The sequence below is a fragment of the Calypte anna genome, chromosome 18 (genome assembly GCF_003957555.1).
Source record: "Calypte anna isolate BGI_N300 chromosome 18, bCalAnn1_v1.p, whole genome shotgun sequence".
Classification (NCBI taxonomy): domain Eukaryota; kingdom Metazoa; phylum Chordata; class Aves; order Apodiformes; family Trochilidae; genus Calypte; species Calypte anna.
This window is the reverse complement of record NC_044263.1, coordinates 6,059,661-6,085,230: the sequence shown is the minus strand read 5'-3', so window position 1 is coordinate 6,085,230 and position 25,570 is coordinate 6,059,661. Positions and strand designations below refer to the sequence as shown.

The 25,570-nt window shown below is 43.8% G+C and overlaps 1 protein-coding gene across 7 annotated transcripts in view; it reads left to right on the top strand.

Moving 5' to 3' along the window:
• The first annotated feature begins 261 nt into the window (after positions 1 to 261).
• TMEM94 (transmembrane protein 94) overlaps positions 262 to 25,570 on the top strand; it is a 47,666-nt gene continuing 22,357 nt past the window's right edge. For 2 of the 7 annotated variants that reach the window (XM_030461563.1, XM_030461558.1), the window contains exons 1-10: positions 295 to 397; positions 6,940 to 7,065; positions 17,933 to 18,052; positions 18,716 to 18,843; positions 19,429 to 19,565; positions 20,233 to 20,429; positions 21,171 to 21,322; positions 21,411 to 21,513; positions 21,821 to 21,907; positions 22,398 to 22,514. In XM_030461563.1, coding sequence (XP_030317423.1) covers positions 7,042 to 7,065; positions 17,933 to 18,052; positions 18,716 to 18,843; positions 19,429 to 19,565; positions 20,233 to 20,429; positions 21,171 to 21,322; positions 21,411 to 21,513; positions 21,821 to 21,907; positions 22,398 to 22,514 — 1,065 coding nt within the window. In that variant the 5' untranslated portion in view covers positions 295 to 397; positions 6,940 to 7,041. Of the gene's footprint in view, positions 398 to 6,939; positions 7,066 to 17,932; positions 18,053 to 18,715; positions 18,844 to 19,428; positions 19,566 to 20,232; positions 20,430 to 21,170; positions 21,323 to 21,410; positions 21,514 to 21,820; positions 21,908 to 22,397; positions 22,515 to 25,570 lie in introns of those variants that run through there. The other 5 variants (XM_030461560.1, XM_030461557.1, XM_030461561.1 and 2 more) reach the window with 5 other exon arrangements.

Sequence of the window (25,570 nt, the reverse complement as noted above, 5' to 3'; positions counted from 1 at the left end):
CGAGACTCTTCACCACCCCTCAACACCGTCCCTCTGACGGCAATTGCGGGGCCGGGGGGATCGCCGCTTCGCTGCCCGTCCCCCTCAGGGCCGCCTCCGGGGCAGCGGAGCGGGGGCTCCCCGGGTCCCCCCTCAGCTCCGACCGCCTCCCCCTGACAGGGCGGACGCTCGGCTTCGCGCGCCACCCCGCCCAGCCAATCACCGCGCGGCGTACGGCGGCCCGCGCCAGATCCCACCAACCAGACAGCGGCTTCTTGAGGCGGCTGCGAAGCGACACCGCGGGGTCCCCAGCGCTGTGGCGTCCCGTTTGCCAGTGACGCTGATGGCGGAGCCGGCGGCGCGGGGGGGAGGCCCGGCGGGCTAGCGGCAGCCCCGCCGAGATTGCCCGGCGTGGCTGGTGAGTAATGGCCGAGCGGCGGCGGGGTGCGGCCGGGCTCCGTCCCGTCGGGGAACAGGGCCGGGAGGGCCCGCCGCTCCCTCCGCGGAGTCCCCGCTTCGGCCCGGGCTAGCGGGGGAGGCCCGAGGCGGAGCTGGTGGCGGTCCCGCCGCGCTGCCCTCCCTCGGGTGTCGGGGCTCCCGCGCAGCACAGTTCCCTCAGACACCCTTCGCCCTGGCACCTCTCCGGAGCGTTACGTAGCGGCTTGTTAGGGAGAGGAAATAAAAAACTCCCGAAAAGGCGCTCCCAGACGTGTCCGGCTCAGCGCAGCCGGCGGGGTTCTCGCACTGCTGAGGGACAACCCCGCGGGCTCCGGTTCCCTCAGTCCCGAACCAGGCCGAGCCCCGGCAGCTCCGGGGGGTTCCAGTTCTGCTTTGTTTTCTGCACAAGGATCTTAGGGGTAATCCCAGATTCTAACTGTAATCCCTCAAAAAGTTCGCCTGGATCCTTTACGAGCTTGGGGTGCAGGCTCGGCCTGGCAGTTCCGTTCTGTTTCCCTCCTGCTCCTGCCTTCCCGGGGTCAGTATCAGCAGAAGTTTGCAGCACACTTCATGTAACCCCAGACCTCCTCTTGTCTGGTTTCCAAAAGCTTTGATCCATGTACTTGTCTCATGACATTATCAGTTGTCTGGGAGCTTTCCCCTATGGGATAACACAGGCCATTATTGATAAGGAAAGACCTGAAAGTTCCAGTTAGCAATCTCATTACATAAAGTGCAAGAAGTTTGTCCTAGGTGATGGTATCCACCCTAAAGATTTTGGTTTTCTACAAAAGATAACTGGAGAAGAAGGGGAAAGCCCACAGACAGACAGACACATGGTGTTTTAGTTATCCATTTAAGACAGTTTTCACAGGACTACTTGTGCCACAGGTATTTGTTAGTCTTACCAGTATTTAAAAGTCACCAGGATGGCAGCAGATGAATCTGAGCACCCTTCCATCTTCCCCAGGCAGCTACCAAGCAGTACATATTGTCATATTTTCTGAGAAAAGCTTGTTTAAAATGCTATTATTTACCTTAGTGATTGTAGAAAAAAAATACCTAGTTGAACAGACAGTTCACAGTGCAAAACAAAGATTTAGTAGTGCTTGATCTCTATGAAACACTACAGGTTCTTTAGAAATGTAAATTTCTATAGAAACTTATTTAGCAGCTGCTCTACTGCATTACACTACACAACTTGCTCAAACAGCAAAAGTTGAATAACCTGGCAAGCAAACTACATTTACTTTCTAAGAAGCCTGCTTTATACAGGCACATGTCTTAATAGCTACACCGTGCTGCTTTTTACCTTTTGTTCCTTAGAACAGCACTTTGTATTTCTTCGGTTTTGTGTTTTGTTTTGGTTTTTTTTACAGCTCTAACTGTTTAAGTCTCTGTATCTTTGAGGCCACCCATGCTTCTTAAGAGATTCCTACCTAAACAAGCTGCTGGAAGCCACAAGCACTGCAAAAACCAAGATGCTCTAGGCAGAAGAACAGCCCTGAGGAAGGGGTGTTGTGGGGTTTTAAATACCCACCTGGCTGGGTGGGACTTTCCAGGAGCAGGGCCAGGGGACACATGGGATTGGCCAAAAGGCAAATCCTTCTTTGGGTTGGCCAGAAAGAGCACCTGGGTGGGCAACATTGTCCAACAGGGAGAAAGTGTTGCTTTGGGTTAACAGCTGTGATAATGTACAGGATACTGTGAATCCCTGTCCAGAACACTCTTGAATAAACAGTGAGTGAGAGAAGTTCTTAAGGGTCTGCAGAGAGAGCTCCCCTGTTTTCACAGTAGTGAGTCAGCTCTCTGCCCAGCTTCCAGGTGTAGTTGGTGATACAAGTAAATACAAGTGATTCATCATAAAAATTTAATGGAGTTTGTTGTGAGAAAGGGAAATTCTCAGTGCACTGAACTCAGAGCCTTTTCTGTGTAAGGGCTGTGCTTGGCTTTGAGTGAATGTGTGAGCTTGATCTTGTTAATCTCTTTCAGGTGCTGGGCCTGCTTTGGGGAGCTCCTAATAACACACCTTCCCATCTGCATGATATTTATTAAATATCTCCAAAAGGCAGACACTGATGAAGGAGTGGTTTTGCCTAAATTTACTATAAACAACTATGGATATAACACTCTTATTTATAAACTGAAGAGAAAAAATGCACTTGTATCTATGAGTCAGTGTACCTCAGCAAAACATTGGTTTGCTAGAAGGCCATATAATTGCAGCACAAGCTTTTTTTTTTTTTTTTTTTTTTTTTTTTTTTTGGCCTGCTGCCTTTTTGTGGCTTTCTAGCATTTCAGATTTTATTTTTTGTTTTTAATGGAGGTAGTTATACAGTCCTGGTTACCATAATAACCAATATCATGATGATGAATGATAGCTGTCACTTTTGCAGTGAATTCTTTCATACACTTGCTGTAAAGTGTTTTAGCTGTCATCTAAGGCATCGTGCCACAAAGCAGATGGATGTCTCATTGCTCTGCAGAAGCTGAAGGGGTCCTTACAGCCTGTGGAATTATGCCTTTTGTTGCATTTTTCACTTTGATTCAGAGTGAATACATGCTGTGTCTTTTTCTGGCAGGCCTCGAGTACCTGTAGCAGGAAAGATAAAGTGATCCTTTAATTCTCAGAAACTTTTTTTTTCCCCTAACCAAAAAAGGAAAAATGAACACAGCAAAGATCTTTCAGATTTATTATACTTTTATTTGAAACAGGGTTCTCCCAAGTGGAAACAGCAAGGTGGACAGCACTAGTTTGATCATACTCATCAATTACTTCTCAACTCACTGAAACAATACTGAAACAAAAATAGATGCTTTGTTTCACTTTTGTAGCATCCTGTTTTACCAGTAGTAATTTTGCAAGTAAACTGAGGGTCTGCCCCTGACAGGTGTTCCAAAGCTATTTCCGACTCCCCTTCTCCCTCCTGGTTGCTCAGATTTCATTTTAAGCTACCACTGGCCTTTGGAAACAAGTCTAATGTGCAAGTCCTGTGCAGAAGAGGGAAGGAAGGAATTGGAGATATTTTCTATTATCACTCAGCAAGTAAATTTCACACCCAAATGGCACACTTGTCAGTTGAAATGCAAACTTTTACGTTCAGGTTTAATCATGTTCCTGATTCATGGTAGAATAGATCTCTCTCTAATTCCTGTCATTTAGCAAGGGAATCAGAGCCTGTGTGAAATACTCCTGATTCTTCACAGGCTTGCTCAGCTGAGATACTTGTTCACTACTGAGTTGATAATACTTAGCACATATACAGCACTAATTCAGAAGATCTCACTTACTTTTCATGTACTAATAATTCTACTCCCCAGTTTCTCTCAGAAGTAGATATTCAAATCCCTATCTAGAGTTATTGAGGCAGAGAATGTTTATCTGGTCCAAATTTTGACAAGTTTTTCACAAGCAGATACTGAAGCTAAGAAATGTGGCTGCCAGCTCCCATGCTGTAATTATTCTGTGCTTTCAATTTGTCTCAAAGCAATTGACTTGATGCACCTCTGGAAACCCATATATCAACAAATGTGCCCCTGTTGCAAATGATCAGGCAGGCAGCAGCTACTCATGAGTAGGAAGACTGTATGGTTCTGCTGACAGCAAAACAATCAGCTCTAATCTAAGCCATTTTATCCAAGGCAGCTGCTTTTTTGGTTATCATCTGCTCCCCCGTGTTTCTATTCTCAGTGGTAGATCAGGGTTCTGTTCTAGAGTTCACTTTTGGCAGCAAGACATGTTCAGATTCCCCATAATTTTCATAGAGGAATCTATGTTGGGAATTTTCAGTAAATCAGATGAAAGCGTCAGTGATTGAACACTTTAGGGAAAATAGTATCATTAGCTTGAGTTATTTTTCTCCCTAAAGACTTGCAGCTTCTGAAACACATTTTTCTTTTTAAGAATCTATAGGTTGTATACTTACCTTTCTGCTTGCTAGCTATTTGCTAGGATCTGTACATAGTGTATCATGCTGCATAGTTTCTTATTAAATTTCAACACTGATACCTCATACTGAATTTGTGATGTTTGGTAAGATGACAGTCCTGCCTACAGAATTAAAGAACACCTTCAGCTTCCTTGTGTGAAGCTGTTTTCTGAGTGTTTGAAAGACCTTGGTAATGTATGTGAATATTTGGTTGGTATGATATAAGTCTTGCAAAATTTTTGCACACTCTTTATTTTGATAAATTATGCAATGCTGCATGCAGCACTGATTACTTTACAGTGATTACTTTTAAGATGAGAGATGTCCTCTGGCTCCAGTCAGCTAATACAGTTCAAGCTTCAGAAATGGCTGAGGATCAGAGTTTGTCAGGTGTCAGACTGCCTTACAAGATTTGTTTCTATTGTTCAATATAACAGCTTTTGAAATTGTCTAGGTAGAGAGATTCACTCTTTAAAACCAATCTTTCACCTTTTTACACCCTTCTTGTGTATCCTGCTCCCTGAAGGACTTCAGGGTGGTGTTCTTAACATGTGGATGATGTTCCTTGAACTTGATGTTCCTTGAACTTTAAGGAATGGCATGTTTTGCATTCAGGATCACATTTCACTTTGCTGCCTAAACCAGAATGTCACTCATACCAGTGCAGCAAATCCTGCCTTCTGCCATCTGCCTCCCAGTGTGGTCCATACCTCTCAGCCAGAGCCACCCTTGATGATGGTATGGGCTCCATGGGCTTAGCATAAACAGTTTAAGATGTTTTTTTCTTGTTCTGCTTTTTGTGACTTTGGCTTCCCAGTTACCCAATTGTGCCATGAGTAATTACCCCTTTGAAGTCCAGATCCAGAGAGAAATTCAGGCACTTAACTTTTGTTTTTCAATGAGTGAGAGCACAGTGCATAAATCCTTCAGTAGATCTACTAATAAATCTTATGTCGGAGTGGAGTAAAAAAACCAATTATGGATTTATTTCTTAGCCCTTTTATTGTTAGTGACAGTTTTCTCCCTAAAATGGTCTCCTCTTATATTGAAGTCACTCTCTAGTTAAAGACAAGATACTAAGGCTCTTAGCTTCTGCATGCAAGAATACAAAAGTACGTTTATCCTCCTGCCCACTCCCAGCCCTCTTTGTCAGCATCACTCCAGTAACTTTGATCCTCTCTTTGCAGGATAATTGGCCTGGCAGGGATATGAGGTGACTGAGCTTCATTCTCTTGGTGTGTGCACATTGACAAGGTCACAGAACAGAAAAGTAGGGCAGAGTCCAGGCTTGTGGCTCATGCCAGCCAGGCAGCAGCCAAAAACTGGCACTCGCAGGTGCTGGTTGCTGTGCTGCAAGCAGTTCTTTGATAACCAGCAGCCTGAATACTGAATGCTTGCTGCTTCCCAGAAAGCAGGTGCAGAACTTGCCTGCATGAAAGGAAATACTGACATTAAGCCTGGGGCAGCAGTGGCTTTCTGAGTAAGCTTTGGGTACCTTTTGTTTTCCTTGAAATGATGCAGCATCATGGAATGTAGTGCTGTAAGTGACTGCCACAAGGATGAGATCTCCAGAATCTTTGAAGAAGGCAGTATGGTATAGATCATAAATGCCAGCTGGCAAAAGCCAGTACTGTTGTATCTAGGAAGTGTGTGGGTGGTTTGGATTAATTTGCAGCTCTAGCTGCTTTCTTGTTTGTTTGGATTTACAAGAAGTGTATGTCCAAGCTCTGAGTTTTTGAGTGATAATAATAAATAGAACCAAGAGTTACTAACTGCCAAAAAGCCTTTCCCAAGATCAGTCATAGCATAATCTTATAATAGCTCATTGTGTTTATATGTAAGAGACTCTTCTGGAGCAATGTACATATATCTTTTGTTTTGACCAGAAAAGACCCTTTGCATAAGTGGTAGGAGAACAAACATGTAGCACTGTAGATCAAGGGGGAGATGGGCTGGAAGAAAGATGTGAGTTCCAGATCTGCTTTCTACCTCAATTCTCCTAGAGTCCCAGTTTTGCTACAAAGGAAAAAAAAAACAAAACAAACCAACAAAACAACAACCTAGGTCCTTGCTAATCTGGAACTGGTTTTATGACTTCTGGCCTACTTAATGGTGGTCAGATAAATGCTCAGCCCAGCAGCACAGCCTTGTCAAAGACTGGATGTGTTGTTCAGCAAATGGAAGAATCATTACTGCAGGCTCTGTTAGAGATTAGGAGGACAAAGCTCCTGGTAGATAAGAATAGCAAGACAAATAGCCCTGGGTGATAGCATGCTCCAACACCTGGTGGAATCCAGTGCTTTGTCAGCTTTTTTTGGAGGCTTGCCCAAAAGTGTGTCAGGGCTGCAATAATACTCTTACTCTGAGCTATAAGGAATTTAATTCATCTACTGTTGCCAGTTTTTTGGGGGGAACTCAAGCCAATGGAATCATCTGAGTAAGGAGGGTTGATGTATTGTCAGAAACACTTGCAGCTCCTCAGTGCTCCTTCTTTTAAAGATCAGCCCTGTAATTTGAATATTGTGGATTTCATCACTTTCTTGTCCTCTATAGAGTGATATGGGGAGATTGACTGCTTCCCCTGTTTCCACAGATGGTGATGTGATGAGTGTAGACAAGCTCATCTCTACCTAGGAACATTGTCCCCTGAGGAGCAATCCCCTTTTGCTGGACATGCTTACAGAGCTGCATAGCCATGGACCTCAAAGAGAAGTGTCAGGTAGGTTTCCTGATAAGAGTCATGCCCAACCTGAATGAGTCCTTGCTGAATCTTTCTCATTGTCTTGCATTATTTCAGTTCAAGACCCACTGTCTGGCATTATTGTTTGATGGTACAATCCACAAGTAGTGTCAAATTTGAGAGTTCTGTCAGCTTCACATTCCTAGAGATGTACATGCTTGTAAGTCCTTTGTAAACTGGGACTGAGGAACCATGGTGAAACAATATAGGTGAAGCATGAGCTGCCACATATGCTGTGTCTTTCTTGAGGTTTAAGGTAGGGCTTCAGGCCTCTGAGTGCTTGACTTGGCATTATTTGAAAGGCTGAGTTCACTGAGAAGATTTTAAAAATAAACTCAGGTAATGAGCTTATGAGTCCAGTTTTTCTGATGATAAGTATGTATGTATGTATATATGATAAGTATGATATGTATGTATTTCTTGAGCAACTGCATGTCTTTCTAGGGTGTGCTGCAAGATATTATTTCTAGGTCTAGTTCAGAAAGTGCCAGATACATTTAAATATTTTAGGGAGGGGTAGTCTGTGTCTTGCTGTCTTGGCATGCTTTGAGCTTCAAGGGAAAAGAGAATGAGATCTTCATGAATAGCTGCTGTAGAAGCTAAAAAAAACCAAACCTGCTGTGACTGACATTAGGCTGTTAACTTTGTACAGTTTACTGCTTCCCCAAAGTAAAATATTTGTGATCACCTCACTGAGTAGTCTTCTGGTCACTTACTTCTTAGCCATGTTTCAGCAGCCACCTGAGTATTAAGTGTATTTCTGACTCAAAAAAGCTAACTGGTCCTTGTTCTGGATCCCAGTCAGAAATGAGGCAGGCAGTTTGGGACCAGTGGAGAGCAGTATATATGCCAAGCTCTCAGTTGGCTCTAGTAAGAACATTATTTGCTTTCCTTTTTGGTCTCCCTCTGTCCATCACACTGAAAGCTTTGTCTGCCAAACTGTGTTTTCTGTCTCTGACACTCTGTGCATCCCCTTCTTGCTGTTTTGTTTACAGTGCTTCCACCATCAAGAAGTAGTTTTATTCATTAATGCAAAGTACCTGTTAGATGATCACTTAGGCCCAGATCTGCTCTAAAAGATTAGTGAAACAGTGGAAGTGACTTAAAAGGCACTCAGTTTTTCACACCAGCTCTTGCCCTTGCCTACTAGGGTTCTTATTTGCAGGGTTTTCAGTTCTCTAGTGTACAAAACCAGGAAGCCTGCATTTACTCATGCCTGAACCTCTCACCACTGGTATGCTCAGAGGACTTGTTTGAACTACATTTTCTTCATATCAAATTGCTGTATTACTATGGAGGTAACATTCCAGTGAGGATAATTATCTATTTATTCTCTTGTTAATGACATCATGGGCTTATCTGGTATTGAACATTTCAAGAGATGACACAATTACCATTCTGTACAGGAGTGTCTTCTGTGTAGGATCTGAGAGCACCAACACCAGCATTGCACCAACCATGGCAGAACACAGTGTGGACACTTCACTGCAGGTCACTATCTTTGGTTCATCTTCCTCCCTCATATGATATTCTTCACTGAACAATGCAGGGACAGCATATCAAATTGCTGGGCAGGCAGCAGAGGGGACAGGACTGTAACAGACCTTTAAAAGGCCTATTAGGAGAGTGTCTTGCACAGGACTGCAGGGAACCATTGTGTTCTGCAGTAGCAGTTTCCTCTCCTGACTTTCAGATTTTTTTTCTCTCTCCTATCTGAAAGGAGGTTAAAATTGAAGGCAAAAAATTCACCAGTCTTTTTAATAGTTAGGTTTTGGGTTTTTTCCAATACTGTAGATAACTCTTTCATCCCCTTTAAGGTGGAACTCATCTTTCTTTCCAAAGTGAAGAACTTGGACATGTGTCTGCTGATAAGGGAACAAATTAATCTACTATGTAACCTCAGCAGTAAATTTGGAGTGCGAGGTTTGTTTTAAAATGCTAAAAATAAAATGAACCCAAGTGAAAACATCAGTCCTAGATCTAGGTGAAAGCAATCTCTTTGCTCTCATATATGTGTGTGATGAAGAGTTAGCACTTCTGGAACAGAAGATGTGCTCAGAGCACTACTTCAGCACAGACATCTGCCACTCAGAAGATGAGAGACATCCCCTGGCTCCAGTCAGCTAATACAGTTCAGTTTTCTGAAATAGCTGAGGATCAGAGTTTGTCAGGTGTAAGGTAGACTGCCTTACAGTTTTTGCTAGAAGCCAGACACTGCAGAGACAGGCAGAAAGTATTTTGGGAACAGTGCCAAAAACCTTCTTAAATTAAATGTGCTGATATCTTTTTCTTCACCCTCTTCTCCTGACTTTTAAATTTTTTGTGTATTTCTGAAGTGAATTTAGTACTAGTGAAAGGTGCCAGAATCTCTACTCCAAGACCCACTCAGCATATTCCAAGACAGACAGCAGCACTGATTGCAGCAGCACAGTGTTAGGCTCCTGAGTTTGAGTTACTTTAGACACAGGCTGTGTTTGCTGGAGCAACATATATTAAAAATTATTGCCATCATCCCTACCACAGTTACCAATAACAACTGAGCTGTATCATCCCAGGGTAATGGCTGCAGCTGGGATATAGCACCCTGCCTCCTGGACACAGTCTGCAGATGCATTCAGGGAGCCTGAGCCTGCTCCAGCTACAGCACTCTTGGTCCTGAGCCATTTTGTTCCAGGATGCCAAACAAGAGCTGCAGTCCTACCTTTAAACTGAAAAGTAGCCCAGGTCCTTTGTCTATGCTCATCTTGCCAGCAACTGTATCTCCATTCCTATTCCCTGCTGTTCTCTAAAACCTCAGCTTTTCTTCCAAGGACTTTTTCACAAACTGATCCTTTCTACCCAGGTGTCTCTCACCTGTGCTGCAGTTCTTGTATGGGTCTCAGTCCCTATCTTTAAACTCAGTCTTTTATTTCAACCAATAGTTTTATCTTCAGATCTCAAGTTTACAGCCTCTGTTCTTTCATTCTGTTATTTAATGCACAAATGCATGTCCAGGTGTAATTTACGATAGCAGCTGATATCAGAAGGAGGCTACATAGTGCAAATTACTGTCCTACACAGAACACTTCAGAGCAAGGTTCCCCAAGAGTGAGGTAGACAAGAAGTGGCAATTTGAACTATTTCCATTTGTGTTCACAACTAAAATTGGTGTTTCAGAGCTGGGAGAAAGTTGTGTTGGGACCTCTTAACCACCTTCACTTGAAGCTGAAGGGTAATTCTGGTACTGCACTGTCACTAGCAAGCAGTTTCACTCAGTCATTTGAGTCTCCAGAAGGTGCAGAACCACAGGAAGCAGCTCAGCAAGGACTAAGAAAGGAGGCAGCAGACACGTGTGTTGTGTAAGGGTTTGCTCATTCTAACCCCATATTGTTGTTGATACCTTTGTTTTTCTTCTCTCCTTTTATTCGTGTAGCAGTGAGTAGGTGGGTAGTTTCTTAGCAGGAAAAAAGAAAGGAAGGAAAAATTGTGCCATCAGGACATATTGTTCCTCTCTGCAGTTTAAAACTGTTGTCTAGGTAACAAAATACCCTACAGAAGGATGAAGGATGCCTTGCCTCTTTCTCTCTCTCTTTATTCTGAAATGACATTTAATGCAGTTTCTGCTTCCCTTCAACTTTAAGAGCTTTGTGAGATTACACACTGATGTGCAACTCAGTGAACAGAGGTGATAACTTGTCCTTTCAGGAGTTGTCTTAGATCTGCCCTGCACTGGGTACAGAGAACTCTTAATCTCTGCACTTCTGGCTTTAAATATAATAATTTGAGCATCTGAATCCCAGGGATGGGGAGGAAAGGAAGTGAAGAGCTTGGCCAGGAACAGCAGGTGACACCTGTACACAGTTCAAAGCTACATGGGGTGCTGAGACAAGAAGCCTTTCTTTTGGAATCCTTGGCAAACTATGGACATTTTTCTTAGCTGGGCTAGTTCTTCACCTCATTCAATGTGGATTGAAAGTAATTGTTTTAGTGGTTGCTTTGCAGAACTGGAAAACCTCAGACAGAACTAGGACAGCACTGAAGTCAGAGCTATATAAAACTCTCATAGAAAGGTGCTTCCCTCCAACAGCAAGAAGGAAGCATACCTGTAAAAGATAAGAATGAGAGAGAAGGTTCATTCCTCCTTCACCCCCAAGGGCCTTTTTATCCCATTATTTGTTGTACTACCCAGCACTTCCCTGTCTGCACTATTCCTTTGCTTTCGCTGTGCCACTGTCCAGGTGTCAGTAAGCAGAGTGCCCCAGGGATGGGGCTCATGACTGCAGAATTTACTTGCACCTTTCAGTTTAGGTTGTGTGGCTCAGGATGTACGAATATTAGATGCTGAGAGGGACTTTTTCTGCTTTCTTTGTCAATTAGAGAAGAGGGAGGGAACATTTAAGACTCAACCTGTAACTCTCTCAACTTATTTAAACAGCAAATGCTTATATTTTAAAATTGAGCTGGAATCACAAAGCTGTGGAATCATCTGGAAGACTCTCCTAGATTTATGTGGAGGAGTTAGTATTCCTGGGTCTCTCTGTCTCAATCTGGTTTTTTCTTTGCCTGCTCAGGTGCTCCCTTCCCTGTAGTATATTTTACAGCACTTTGTCCTGTCTGATTTGCCATCTGCTTTTCTACAGACCCCTGTCTGTCAGCATCAACCCTTACTGTGCATGCATATGCATCTCTACAGGCAGGGAACACAGGGATTCTGGCTGTGTCGGCTCCATCAGATGAATGGACCATTCTTCCAGACATCTGGTGCTATCCTGGGCAAACTTTCTTCTCTTCTCTGCTTCCCCTCCTTCCCACCCCCCCGGGCCATTCTCTCTCTCTCATCTGCCACCCCCATCCACCGCCTCCTTGCTGGATCTGCAGCGTGACTGGGAACAGCCTGAATTAATCAGCAGACTGGTGCTTCACTCTGCTGCTTCTGTCTCATTCTCTGCAGCGCTGGGCTCTGCACAGTCTTGCTCTCTCTCTCTCTCTTTGCTCAATCATTTTTGGAGGGCAGCAGCAGTACAAGTTGCTGGGGAAGTGGTGCAGGAATTTAGCCCAGATGATCTTCAAGCAGGCTGATCTCTGGATCCCCCACCGAGGCAAATGCCACAAAGTAAGTTTTTCTCCTTAACATTTAAATTCAAAATGGCTTTTCCTCTTTCCCTCCCCAACCTGTATCCTGCCTGATGCGATGGTGAACCAAGAGCTTTGAGAAGGTTATGGCAGGACATGAAGCAGTGAATGATTATTTTTGCTAGAGAGTGGCTTGGTGTTGGAGATGATGGGGGAAGAAGCTGTGCTTTAAACTGCAGATTTAACCCTGGAACCAACAGCAGGGGCCGAACATGATTTTAGCTACTGACTCCTGCTTTGCTGCCCTCCTGCCTCAAAACTTCAGTTTGTGTTTTTAATTCTGTGGGCTGTGATCTGTAGCTGTTGAGCCTCCTTATCCTTTTGAAATGTCTCACACCCGCTAGGCTGTACCTGTTGTAGTTTTAGTCTCAAAAGTCCTCAGATAAAGAACTGGGGACTAGAAGGAAGCTAATGTGGGAATGAAAGATGTGCTGAAGTCCTGGGGATCTCTGAGCACTGCTGGCCTCTGGGAGGGGATTAGCATCCTCTGGAGTAAGCCCTGCATTGACATAAAGCAGTATGCTGTGTGTGGAAGCCAGAAAAAATATGGATCCCTAACTGCTCTCTGAACTTGGAGGAATATTGTACCTGGATAAATTACAGTAATTAGAGCTTGATAATTGCATAGTACAGGTAAGCTTCCAAGCGGTGCATAAACACTGCCTCACCCTGCCAGCAGCCTGCTGGGGCAGGTAACTATGGTTGGGGATTTGCTGCTGCAAACAGGTCCCAAGAGACAGAGGAGGGAATGTAGGATTCAGAACTGGGCTGCTACCTGGGGAGTGGTCACCTTTTTCTCTGCCATTGAGCTGCTGTGGGCTGAGGGTGAAGCAAAGCACTGGGCTTTGCATAACCCATGTGGTAAGGTTGATTTTGCTTCTTAGCATCTTACTCTGTGCTTTATGGGGGGGTGTAAAATCTGAATCTCATTGCCTGGGTTAAAATTGACTCCATTCACATCAAAGTACAATAGTGATTCAAATGGCTGATTAGCATTGCTTTGGCCAGGTCTCTCAGAGATCTGTGCTCCTGCAGCTGTGTCTCTTCCAGTGTAAGTTTGCAGGCCATGTTAGTGCTGAACTGTGGAGAGCCTCAAGGCCATGGTCCACTGGAGCTCCCCCAGTCACCCAGTTACTGAGCTGTGGGAGCCCTTTTGTCCAGGAAAGGTCTAGGCTCACCTCCATACTGTTGCTGCAGGTGCAGATGGAGACAGCTGTTGACTCCGTCCATTAATTTGGGCACTGCTGTGCTAAAGACTTTTTCTTGTTCCATTAGATTTGAGACCACCAATAGCTGAGCCATGGCTACCAAGCTCCCATCAGATGATGTTTAAACTGAGTTCAGTAGCTGTGTTCCTTGTGCCTTCTGGTGCCATTCCTGGCACGTCCAGTTTTAAAGACAGTGGTCTCAATAAAGCCACGATCTCTTTGGTGGAGCTGCCTTAATTGTGTAGGTATCAAGACATGTTTCTTTTTTTTCTGTGCTTTCCAGCAGTGTTCAGGTGGGTTGGTGAATGTCACAATCTTCACAACACCTACAACTGATTGGGAGTTGGTAGTCCTCATGTAGAGATGAGAAACTAAGGAGCAAAAGAGCATCTGAGGAGAATCAGATGCAAAGGAGCATCTGATTTTCACATTGCCATGCTGGAATTCTGTGGCAGAAGGAAGAACAGAACCAGCTGTCCAGATGGATAGTCCAGAGTCTTATTCATAAGATCCTCCTGTGGAATAAGAATATGTCAAGGTGGAGGCTTCATGTAGCCTGGATGCTTGTCCTGGACTGGAGAAGCAGTCTTGCTAGATGTCAACCAGACATCTTTTGAAAAGTAATCAGGTGAGCACTAAGAATGACAAAAAGAGGACGTAGGTATTGAAGGGAAGCATTTGGCCAGAGTGTCCTGTTTACTGGCTTTGTTGGCTACACCTGTATCATTCTCTAGCAGAGAAATGCCATTTCAGGCACTCAGAGTGCACTGAGCAGTTGGGCAGAGCTGTAGCATATTGCTGATTTGCTTTCGAACAAGAATAAATGTCTCTAGCACTAGCCTGTTGTAAGGAGTGGTGCCTCAAGAAACTGGGTGTTGCCATGCATGTGGTGTCTGTCATCCTCTCTGTTGAGACCCAAAAAAACTCCACTATGGGTCATATTGTGCCTTATCCTAAGCAAGAATCTGATTACAGTACTAAATACAAATATATTCAGTGGAGTTACTTATGTGTTTTTGAAACTGAATAGTGCTTACATTTCAGGAGGTGTAATCCCTGAAGTAGATTAATAGTGTGCAAATTGTCAGTGTTAAATTAAAACTTGCCTCCTTGTTTCTGCTAGGAATGCAGAATAGCTCTCAGAAAAAAAGGAGAACATTCTGTTGCCCAGTTGCCCACTTCCAACTGTTGAAATCTGAAAAGCAACTGAGTAGAAGCATTTTAAAAAGGGACCTCGTATGTGCAGCCTGGAAAGAGGGAAACAAACTGCCAGCTTCCTGGAGGGGGTTTTTGTACCATTTTGCATCAAAGGTCTGTGAAACTTTTGCAACTGCAGTCTGTGAAAACTGAATCTTCTAGCACAAATCTTCTGTTTTCTATTCCTGTTTTGTTTAAACAATCTTTGTAAAGGCAGTTACACTGAAGTGTACAGAAGCCCTTATTCTGCAAGGGACCCACAGAGGATGAAGGATGATTCAACCCACTTCGTTGAGTTGAACCAACTGACTTGCCTACAGAAGCAGTTGGAAGGGTGACTTCTGTAAAGCAAAGAATATATCTGTGCTCCAGTACTACTGACAAAAATGTTTGGCACATGTGATACACCACCACACATTATATCAATATATATATTTCCCTGACATATGCAGGCAAGCTAAGCAGTAATTTGAAGTGAAGAAAAGAGGAGCCCATTCGTGAGTCTTTTCATCTTCCCGCCCAGTCCACACTTGGGTGCATTCATTCCCTCTAGAAAATGAAATCACAGGTACAGAAACATCTCCTACACTGTGTGCTTTTTCCTTAACAGCCATCCTGCAGATTACAACTCTAAGTGAGACACATTATCCTCTGCAAGGCAGAAGGTTGCCATCATCTCCTGTTTACCTGGCTTCAGCTGTGAAAGCCGGGGCAGGGGTCAGCTCCAGATGAGCCATAAGTGCACTTAGAGGCTCGTGTGTTCTCCAACCTCTCAGGGCAAAGGAGGAAGTAACTGCTTATTCTCTCCTCAGGACATTTTTCCTCTAGACATCGGCAAAAGGAAAGTGCAGCCTTTTAAAATGCCTTCTGATACCCATCAGGGGTTTGCTTTCACTGTAACATGGCATTTGCTGTCTATTTTTTTTCTTTTTTGTTCTTCAGAGGAAACCCTGTGCTAAGGCAGCTGGGTAGGAGGGTTTCTTGCTGGTTTTGTTTTGACCAGAAAATTAGCGGATTACTGTTTGAATGCAGCTTTGCAAAGCAAAGAGGTGCATGCTGAGTTTTTAGTAATGAACTGACACCTCTGGTGAATGGCTTCTTCACCCTGGGGTGCTCATCTCCTGTTTCGTGGCAGGAAGAGCACTGGCAGCTGATGAAAGGCTGGGAAGATCCCTTTGGGACAGAGCTTGAAAGCACCTAGGTTTGCCATATAGAAAGGTTTACTTTAGGGCATCTGAAAAATGCCTCATTAGCAGCTGATGGCTTAGCAGGGCAGCTCTTGTTGTGCAAACCTCCAGCTGCCCCTTGCCAGCAGCTCGGGGTGGCTCTTCTCACCAGTCCCTTTCATTCTTCAGTTCCAAAGGCTTTCCCTTGATGTTCCCCAGCAGTAGGTTATCTGAGTCAGGCAGCCTCTCACTGACATTATTACAGTGTTTGCCAGGCTGGCTCTGCCTGCTTTGCTGAATACTCCACGTTTTAGGTGTCAGGATGGGTGTATAACAATCCCTGCCCTTCCTGCTCTTCTGCCTCTCCAGCCCTGCCACACTCTGCCCTTGTCCTTGCTCTCCTGCTACAGACACCTTCCTTTGTGGCTGCCCTCACCTCAACAGATACTACTGCAGAACAGTAACTCCTCTGTAAAGACTGGAGCAGGTATGCAGGTCTTTCAGGAATCTTTTTGATGACCTCTGGATTTGCTGCCTTTCCCTGCCTGCTGTCATGGGGCAGTTTCTCTGTCTGGCAGTTGTGTGCTGGCAGATGTTGGCATCAAGTGCAGCTTTCCTCTCAGTTCTTCTGTAGGTCTTGATGTGTCCATCGGAACCAGCTCAGTGTCTAAGCAGACTTTGCTTTTCAAAGTCACTCTTACTTTCATGCCATGTCTTTTATTTCTCTGTCTGACTTTCCTGTGCTGGGTGTCTCTGGGGGTGCTCTGCCATGCCCCACACAGCCAGCAGTCAGCAGAGAGAGAGAGGAAACCTCATTTTGTCACTTGCTTTGTGTTGCTCACAAGCACTCCTGTTTGCAGCACTCCTGTGGTGCAGTAGCATGTCTGTTGCCAGCTCTTCTGCCTGCCATCTTCTCCTCTGGGAGTCTTTGAGAGACTCCTACGTTTAGTCCTGTGCTGATGTTACCTGGGCTGCTTCCAAGAACAACAGAGAACTGCTTCCTATATTCCTAAAACTGACACAGAATGAAAACTACAGCAGGATTATTTTTAGTCCTGTAAAAGTGCAGCTAAAGCAGTGTTGCTAGACTCTGCCTGGACAGAATTTACTGTTGCAAATTGTCCCTGATAGATGGGGAGTGTGTGTGTAGGTGGTAGTTTAAAGAGCATCTGTCTGCTTCATGCTTATGTTACAGTTTTGGATTGGATTTTCAATGCAAACGAGTCTAAAGTCCAAGATTAGTTTCCTGTAAATGTTCATGAAACCACTCATTTAAGGAACAGGAAGAAAAGTGCAGACGATAACTGAGCTGCAGTTGCAGAGCTGGGTGTGTGGATGCAGCTCCTGAAGAGCAGAGCTGCTGCAGCTTGAGATCACAGTGGATTTGGCAGGGCTGAGAAGAGCTTGTGACTGCAATGACAGGAAGAGCTGCAGCTCTGTTGCTGGGCTGTGTCCCACTGGTGGGAACTGGAGGGGAAAGCTTCCTGCCTGTTCTATGCTCAGTAATTCTGAACTTTCGTAAAGAGTGTGATACACCTGAGCATTTCTAATGTGCAGGGTATCCTTTGCACTGCACACCATCAGGGTATTTGTATTAAAACATGAAATGCAACTAAGAGCTCTCACTGACCATTACTATGCTACCTGCTGTACCCCTCTCACAGCCTCCTGCCTGCTTGTCATTTTTAACCAAAAATTTGTAATGAGTAGTTGTGGAAATTCGACCACTCTCATTTAGAATTGCAGATTCTACTTAGCTGTTATTACTGTCATCAGAATCCATCCTGTATCATAAAAATTCTATCACAACTGTCTTCTGTTGTCTCTACAAGCTGGTACCAGTTCAAGTCTGTGTAACCTCCGAGCTGCGCAGCCTCCCTTTGTATTGTCCCCAGCCTCTGCTGATTAGAATCTTGTTTCACAGAAATAAATTGGTATTGTGCTTTGATAAAGTATTTATCTGGCCCAGGCAGGACCGGTTTGCTTACCTGATATTATCAAGGTGCTCTAATTCCAGGCAGCAGTCTAAAGTTCACAGGAGGGGTAACTTCAGGAAGATGAAGAATCACACTGGTGATGATGAGTGCTCAATCAGCCACTAGGAAAAAAGCATAAAAAGAAAATAGGAAAGGTACTTAACAGTTTGTTTTGCTGGCACCTCAGGATGAGATGACCTCAAGTTTGGGCCTTACTACACAGAAAGCCCTCACAATCCTGAGAGACCAGTTGTCAGCACTGCTGGAGGGGCATCAAAAGGAACGGAAGAAAGTGACTTCATGGAAGGTGAGAAACCAAACAGGTTGGGGACTCAGTCTCCCCATCTCAAAGTAAAGCTGAAGATTAAACAGAATTTGACTGCATCCCCTCCCCGACTGCTGCTGCAGTGTCTGGGTGTTGAATTGCTAAAGTCCTTGGGACCAAATGAAGGAATTACCTAAGGGTATGTTTCTCTCAACACTTCTCTCCTGGATGCTGGAGCTCTACAGGAACTTAGCTTCAACTGTGAAGGATCTAAGGGCCTCAAGAGTCACTAATGGCAGTGGGGGGGGTCTGTATCAGGTGGAGAGAAAGAGTTGTGAAGCTCAACAGTGTCCCCTTGTCCACCTTATTTCTCTGGTGTGTGTGCTGAATACAAAATGTTAGTGTTTATTTACAGTAATTAAAAGTGTTCCTCCCTTGGTTAGTGACAGTGGGGCAGACTGACACAATAGTTTTCATTCTTCTAAGCAGAAGCAGAGCAGAGAGTGTTCACCTGGATGAGGAACTGTTAGTGCTGTAGCATTCACACAGCTGGTCTGGGATGCTCTGTGTCATTTTCAGGGGTTTTTCAAAGTGATGTTCTCTCTGGAGTGTCAACTGCTGCCTTCATCCTTTCTCACTCTGCTGTTTCAAACTTGTGGCTCTGTATTTTATGAATACTGACTGACTGCTCCTCTCCTTTCGTAGGAGGTGTGGAGGAGCAGTTTTCTTTACCATGGTAACCGTTGCTCCTGTTTCCATTGGCCTGGTGCATCTCTGATGCTTCTGGCAGTGCTATTACTGCTGTGCTGCTATGGGAGCCAGCCACAGGGGAGGTAAGTAAAACATCCAATGCTGGTTAACTGAAGCAAGGTGGTAGTTTTATAGTGTTTCTACACTGTATGTGGCTGACATAAACAATGTTGTCCCTCATTCTGTCTAGACATTTAGATATTAACATACTCATACTGGTGATTCTGTGTTAGTCCTGTTTGCAAAACTTCAGCCAACTTGATGGTACTTCTAAAAGACCCATGGAGTGTCCTGTGGAGAGACAGATTTTTTTTTCCTACAAAATTCCTAGATCTTGAAAAATCCCAAGGCATTATCATAGTAAGAAAGGATTCAAAAATTGGGAGTAGTTAGTGGCTCATGCCACATGCACCATAGCATGCCTTGACTTTATTTGTAAGGGACATTTTTCATTGAGATGTGTGCTTTCAGTCTTCCCTGGTGACATTATACTAAAGAAGAAAAGTGATCATAGCTTCCCTGCTATCCTTTTTTAGCCCTAAGTCTGTGGGATGTAGGAATAAACAAACAGGCAGGTGCTCATTTATCTCTGTGGGTGGCTGGTAGTATATTCTGCTCATTTACTCAAACCTCATGTTTTCTGCTTTCTTCTGTTCTGCTCTGCAAAGCCAAGGTGCTGAGATAGTTAATGCACTGGCACTCTTCCTCCTCCTCCTCTTGGATCTCTTCATGATCGGGCGTCAGGAGAGGCTGAAGTGCAGAGAGGTGGAGAGGAGACTTCAGACAATCATTCAGAAGATAAATGGTGAGGTCTCATTCATCTCTTTGTGTTTAGGTCTTCCTCCCATTGGAGTTTTCTCTGAACCTGATCACATATGTTACTAATTGAGCTTGCTAGCCTTCTCCTGTGTTACACAGAAATGGGCTGTGAGAATTGTGTCCTACTCATGCCTGTCCTGTAGAATAGTTATTTTGAGCTGTCATGTGGCCATGTGTTTCCAATCTGTGTGTTATCAGGTAGGTGTCTGTTATGTCTGTACTTTGGAGTAATTCTAATCCTCAGTATCTTACAAAAATATCTGACTTGGAGCTGATGATGATAGGAGAATCTGTGGGGTTGTACCAAAACACAGAACAGAGGAAATAAATTGCTGTGTGTGAGCATCGTCTCAACAGGGGCATTTGAACCTGAGGAGGCAGTTCATTATAGTGCAGCAGTTTTAAGGACAGACTTTAGCTTTTCCATTGTACAAGTTTGACTTCAAGGTTATAAAATGACTGTTGAGCTGTTAATACTGAGTGGAGTAAGAGGGGAAAAGCCAGCAAGGAAAAAGAGAGAGAAGATAAAAGATCATAAGAATGGACTGAGCTTAGCACTGGAGGACATCTATAGCCCCTACAAGGATGTAAATTAATGCTTACTTGGCCCCTCCAGAATTATCACTTAATTCTTTTACACTTTGTACTTTCAGATACACTTGGCAAAGAGGTGAAATGGCCAGACTCCGTGTACCCTGACCTTCACATGCCCTATGCCCCATCCTGGTCCCTTCATTGGGCCTACAGGGATGGTCATCTTGTCAACCTGCCTGTGAGCCTATTAGTAGAAGGAGATGTCATTGCTTTGAGGCCAGGCCAGGAGTCATTTGCCTCTCTGAGAGGGATTAAGGTAACTTGCTTGTCTTATTTCCCTGGCCTGTAACAATGTATTTCCTAGAATTTTCTAATACTCTTAACTCCCAGTGGACAGAAAATTGGAGTGTTTGATTTCTTCTGACCTTGAAAAAAGTTTGAAATTCCATTTCAGTCAAGGACAGTGCTTCATTAGACAGACTACAACTTCTCTACAAACTCCCAAACCCAAAGCACTATATTTCCATCTATTCCAGGTCAAGGAGGAATAGTAATTTGTTGTTAAATATAAGTGGAGTGAATCTATCCACTAGGACGATGTGACATAAACCCTCCCTACTTTATCCTGCTTTTTATGTGGAAAAGTAAAGTTTGTCTGCTTTAGCCTTCTCCTTACTACTGATTTACTATAAAAGAACATACTATAAAATCCTTGGAAAAGAAATAAATTATTGAATCAGTGACAAGATCTATGCAAAGAATTTGCTGAAGAAGATTGGAAAATTTTTAAAGCTTGAAATATACACCTTTGTTGGGTTTCATGCTGACATTCATGTCAAATTTCATTAAATAAGCAGATGTTGAAATGAAACACAAGCATTTCATTTTAGCTAATTTAGCTAATGAATTTTTGAGAGCTGAGAGAGAGAACTGATAAACAGGGATTGTGTCCCTTGCAGTGGGAGGGATCCTGCTGGACTAAACCTCAGTCGCTTGCAGCAGGATTCCACCAAGGCCCTGACTGTGCAGCCTTTGACCTGTCTGCCCTTTTTTCTAGGATGATGAGCACATAGTTCTTGAGCCAGGAGATCTGTTTCCACCTTTTTCTCCTCCTCCCTCCCCAAGGGGAGAAGTGAAGAAAGGACCTCAGAACCCTCAGCTGTATCGTCTCTTCCGTGTCTTGAAGACCCCAATAATTGATAATGTCAGGTGGGTTAAATACAGTGCACAGCACCTGCACAGCTTGTCTGTGTCTTTGTTGCTGCCTTACATCTTACAGTGCTTTCCATTTTTTTAGGTGGTGTCTGGAAATGGCTTTGTCCCGTCCTGTGACAGCCCTGGATAATGAGAGATTCACTGTACAGTCAGTGATGCTGAAATATGCTGTCCCTATTGTACTGGTAGGTCTCATTTCAAGCCTTTGTTGTTGACTATAGCCATGATTTGTCAATAAAGGTGAAGAATTTGCAGCCATCAACAGGAAATTGTGGCCAGGCTGTAACTTATGCAGCTGACTCAGTATGTACCTTGGGTAGTTCAGAGAAGCAAAGATGCTGAGCCATCTAACCATGAGAGTGGTGAGAAGAACTGCAGCAGCAGACCAAGTATATCTTTCAGACTTTCCCAATGCTGAGAAGGTTAGAAGGCAGTGGAACCTCCTTTCCTACTAATAGTTAGCTGCCAGTGTCATCTCTCTTTGAATTGCAGGCAGGCTTCCTGATCACCAATGCTGTACGCTTCATTTTCAAAGCTCCTGGAATTGCTTCTTGGCAGTACAGTCTTCTTCAGCTGCAGGTAAAGGAGGGCTTTGGGCTCCACTACACCTCCTCTCCAGAGCACCACTGGGACCAATTCCCTCCCTTAGTCACTTGCTTCATCCTGTGACAGCATCTTATGCACAACTCCTGTGCGTGCTGGGTCCAGGAGCTCTTGGTGGAGCTGGGCAGCAGCTCTACTCTGGCCATTCCTCCTAGACTGCTCTTTGTGTTGCTTGCTCTCTCACTTGCCATGTGTGCATATATAGTATCCTTTGCCTTTAAACTTGGAAAATTCAGCAGAAAAAGATGCTGCACGTTGGTGTGGTTTTTTGATGGCCTCCTTCATTACAAACCCACAAGGGTGGATGTGTCTTCCCTTCTGTGCTACTCCTTGTGTTGCACTGCTTCCAGAGCAAGCAGTCTCCTTCCTCCCATTGCCTTTCAACCATCCTCTCTCTCACTGGTCATGTGAGAGTTCTGACTTCTTGTTGTCTCTGCTTGCTGGTGATTACGGGTTTTTTTTTCAGGTGAATGGTGTCCTACCCATCCTTCCATTGCTCTTCCCTGTCCTGTGGATTCTTGCTACAGCCTTTGGAGAAGCCAGAGTCTTGGCCCAGATGAGCAAGGCCTCATCCACCTCACTGGTAGGTATCTCTCAACATCAAACCATTGCAGGAGAGGAGAAAGGCTCTGTGAAGCGAGCACAATGAATTCAGCAGACATGTCCACATAATTATAAATGCTTTGGATCTTTGGTTGTCTCAGCTATGCCTTCTTGATGGAGCACAGGCTTCTTCTTGAGCAGGTGTTTTAATTTTTTTAACCTGTTTAGAGATATCCCAACGTTTTAGGAAGCTTCATGATTCCGTAAATCTCTTCAAGGCATATGCTTTCTATCAGGTCTAAATGTAATCTCTCTAAGAGGTCAACATGGAGATAAATGCCCTGTGGTGGCTGTAACTAGAGAACATTTAGCCAGAGGAGGAATGGGATACATGAGATCCCCTGCAATCCCCTGGTTTAACATGTGGCCTGAACAGCCCCTTCCTGAGGCTCTGGGGCTTTGCTTGCAGGCATGACCTTTGCAGTAGGTCAGGGTGTAAGAGGAATTTCTGGGGGTTGTGCTGATTTGAGGAACGGAGTTTGGATATGTGATCCTGAACTGGATGTGCTGATGAGTGTCTCTTGTTCTCTCCTGGTGGCAGTATTGGCAAGATGCACTGTGTTGTGTTTGTCTTTTGTGCTGACTTCTGTTTAGCCTGTTCTCCAACAGAGTTTCTCTCTCTTTGTCCTTCCATGGCCTCTGTGACCCTAGGTTTGTGTTTTCTGTTCTTTTTCCTATAGGTTGTACATGACTAAGCTGCCTGTGTCCTGTAAGGGGGGACAGGCATTACTTCCCTCAGTGCATTTGCACCTTTATCATCTCTCTTTTCAGTGTTTTCTCCACTTTTACCTTTCCCACACCTTCTCAGCATCTCTTGCTTTCTGTCTCTGGAACCTTCCTCTTTCCCCTCATACCTTACTATTTGGTTGGGAAAAGCCAGAGCTCCTTGGCTTCCCTGCTTCATTGTTCTCAACATACCATTTACCCTGTCACTCATAATTGCACCTTCCTTGTGTTCTTTCCTCTCCTTTTTCTTGTCCAGGCAACTTACTCTGTCCAGCCAGCTCTTTCTGTGACATCTCAAACATGATTCTCCATCTCTGCTGCTGCAGAACAAGTGTTGTGATGTGCCTTGGTCATTCTCCCCTTGACTAGGGTAGTCTTCTCATGGCCTCTCTATTTCACCCCTTCCTTCTCTGTACTCTGTTCAAAATGTGGCAGGTAAGACCCTCTTGTCTCCAAGCACCTGACCTGTGTGATGCTCTTCTCTAACTTCTGCCACCTCTCATCGAGTTCAAGCTGTTTGATTCCCAGTTTTTCAAGGCCATAAGTGACCCTTGTGACTGATTAGTCAGACACCCTGCAGGACACAAACCTCAGCCCCCCTAAACAAGCCCCTCCCTCAGGTTGCATTACTACAGTTGGACAACAGCAGCATTCCTTTCAGAAAGGAATTTGATATTGGTTGGAAAACATTTGTACTGCCTTTGGTGCATTGGTTCAGTAATTATTTACCTTCACTGCTAAAAATGGGCATTCTGTGTTAGTGGGAATTTTTGTGCTATCTGACTTCCAGCCCTTGGAACATTTACATCTTTGTCTCCTATATTTAAGAGAGCATGTCAATCAAATTTCTGGTTTACTTTGGATAAGTAAACAGTTTAAAACACCTCAAATCAGTATAAGTATATTGTCCAACCCTCTAAGCTTTCTCTTGTCTTTCCTCCTAGCTATCTCCAGTGCTTCAGGATCACTGTAGAATTATGAATCTCCAAAACTCACAAAATATTCCAGCAATATTCCAGTTGTGCTTTTGCTAAATTTCAGAATAATTTCAACTTTCTACTCCGTGTTCCATTGTTGTGCAACAAAGGATCATATTAGATCTTTTAGACAGTGTTTTAAATGGCCAGGCTTTGTTCAGCAGTTACTGCTTTCTAAAGCAGAGCCCTCATCCTTTAATTTTGGCTCAATTTCCTCAACCTTCATTTTTGCTCCTAGGTATGCAACATGACTTTTGTGGCTGTTGGTATGCATGGTTTTGCTTATTTAACAAGCAATCCATTTGTTCTGTAACAGTGGTCTTTTTTTGTCTTTATTATTGGACCCTGCACCAAACTCTGTATAGTTATAGTTTTATAGTTATAATTCTATAGTTATAGTTATATTACCATAAGTAATGTTTTTTTAGTTTGCTTTCAGGCTGTTAGCAAAATACCCAGAATTTGTCCCTGCTTTAACTAGTAACACATCTTACTGAGGATAATTCTTCAGTTTTTATTCCACTTGCACATAATTTATTTCTATTATATATAATATGGGCCCAATTTCTCCATTATTAATCTAAAGCATTTTTGTATCAAGTCAAAGGACCAAGTAGTTTACATCCAAAGCCTTACTTATATCACTCAAATTTGTAATTTTGTCCCACCCAAAAATCACAATATAGAAAAAGCCTGGGACACCACCAGCAAGTGCCCCAGTTACAGTGGGGAGCAGCTGAGCCTAAGGGGAGGACAAACAATAGTTTGTTGAGATTTATAACCCATATTCTTGTGGTGTTTGGCACTGATCTTATTGTTCACCTTTTAATTGAGTTTCATATTAGCTGCTTCGTTTTTCTGTCTGAAGTCAAAGTCTGGAGTCCTGTGGTCACTTGGTTTGTTCTCCTTACCCTTTTTTTGGCATTGGCACCATGTTAGCTTCCTTCTATTGCACTGGGACTTAATCCATGCTTCAAGCCTTTTGCAAAATCAGCAGTAGCAGTCAGAAAGTTGTCCAGACCTGCTAATTTAAACATATTTACTTTCAGTAGCTAGTGTTGGAATGGAAAATATTTCATAGGTATCATATGGTTTGATTATATCACTGGATGAAGAATGGCAGTATTTTATTTAACGTGTCTGCCTTGCCTGCAATATCATTTGCAATGCCACTGTCTTCAGCAGGCAGTGGACTAGATTTAGTTACCTACTAATACACTTTTTAAATTTTATTTTTTACTTATATTTTAATTTCCACTTAAAACTGGGCTTTTTAATTTTTGCTATGAGATTATTACTCTTTAAACAGTTCCTAATTATCCTTCATAGTTCT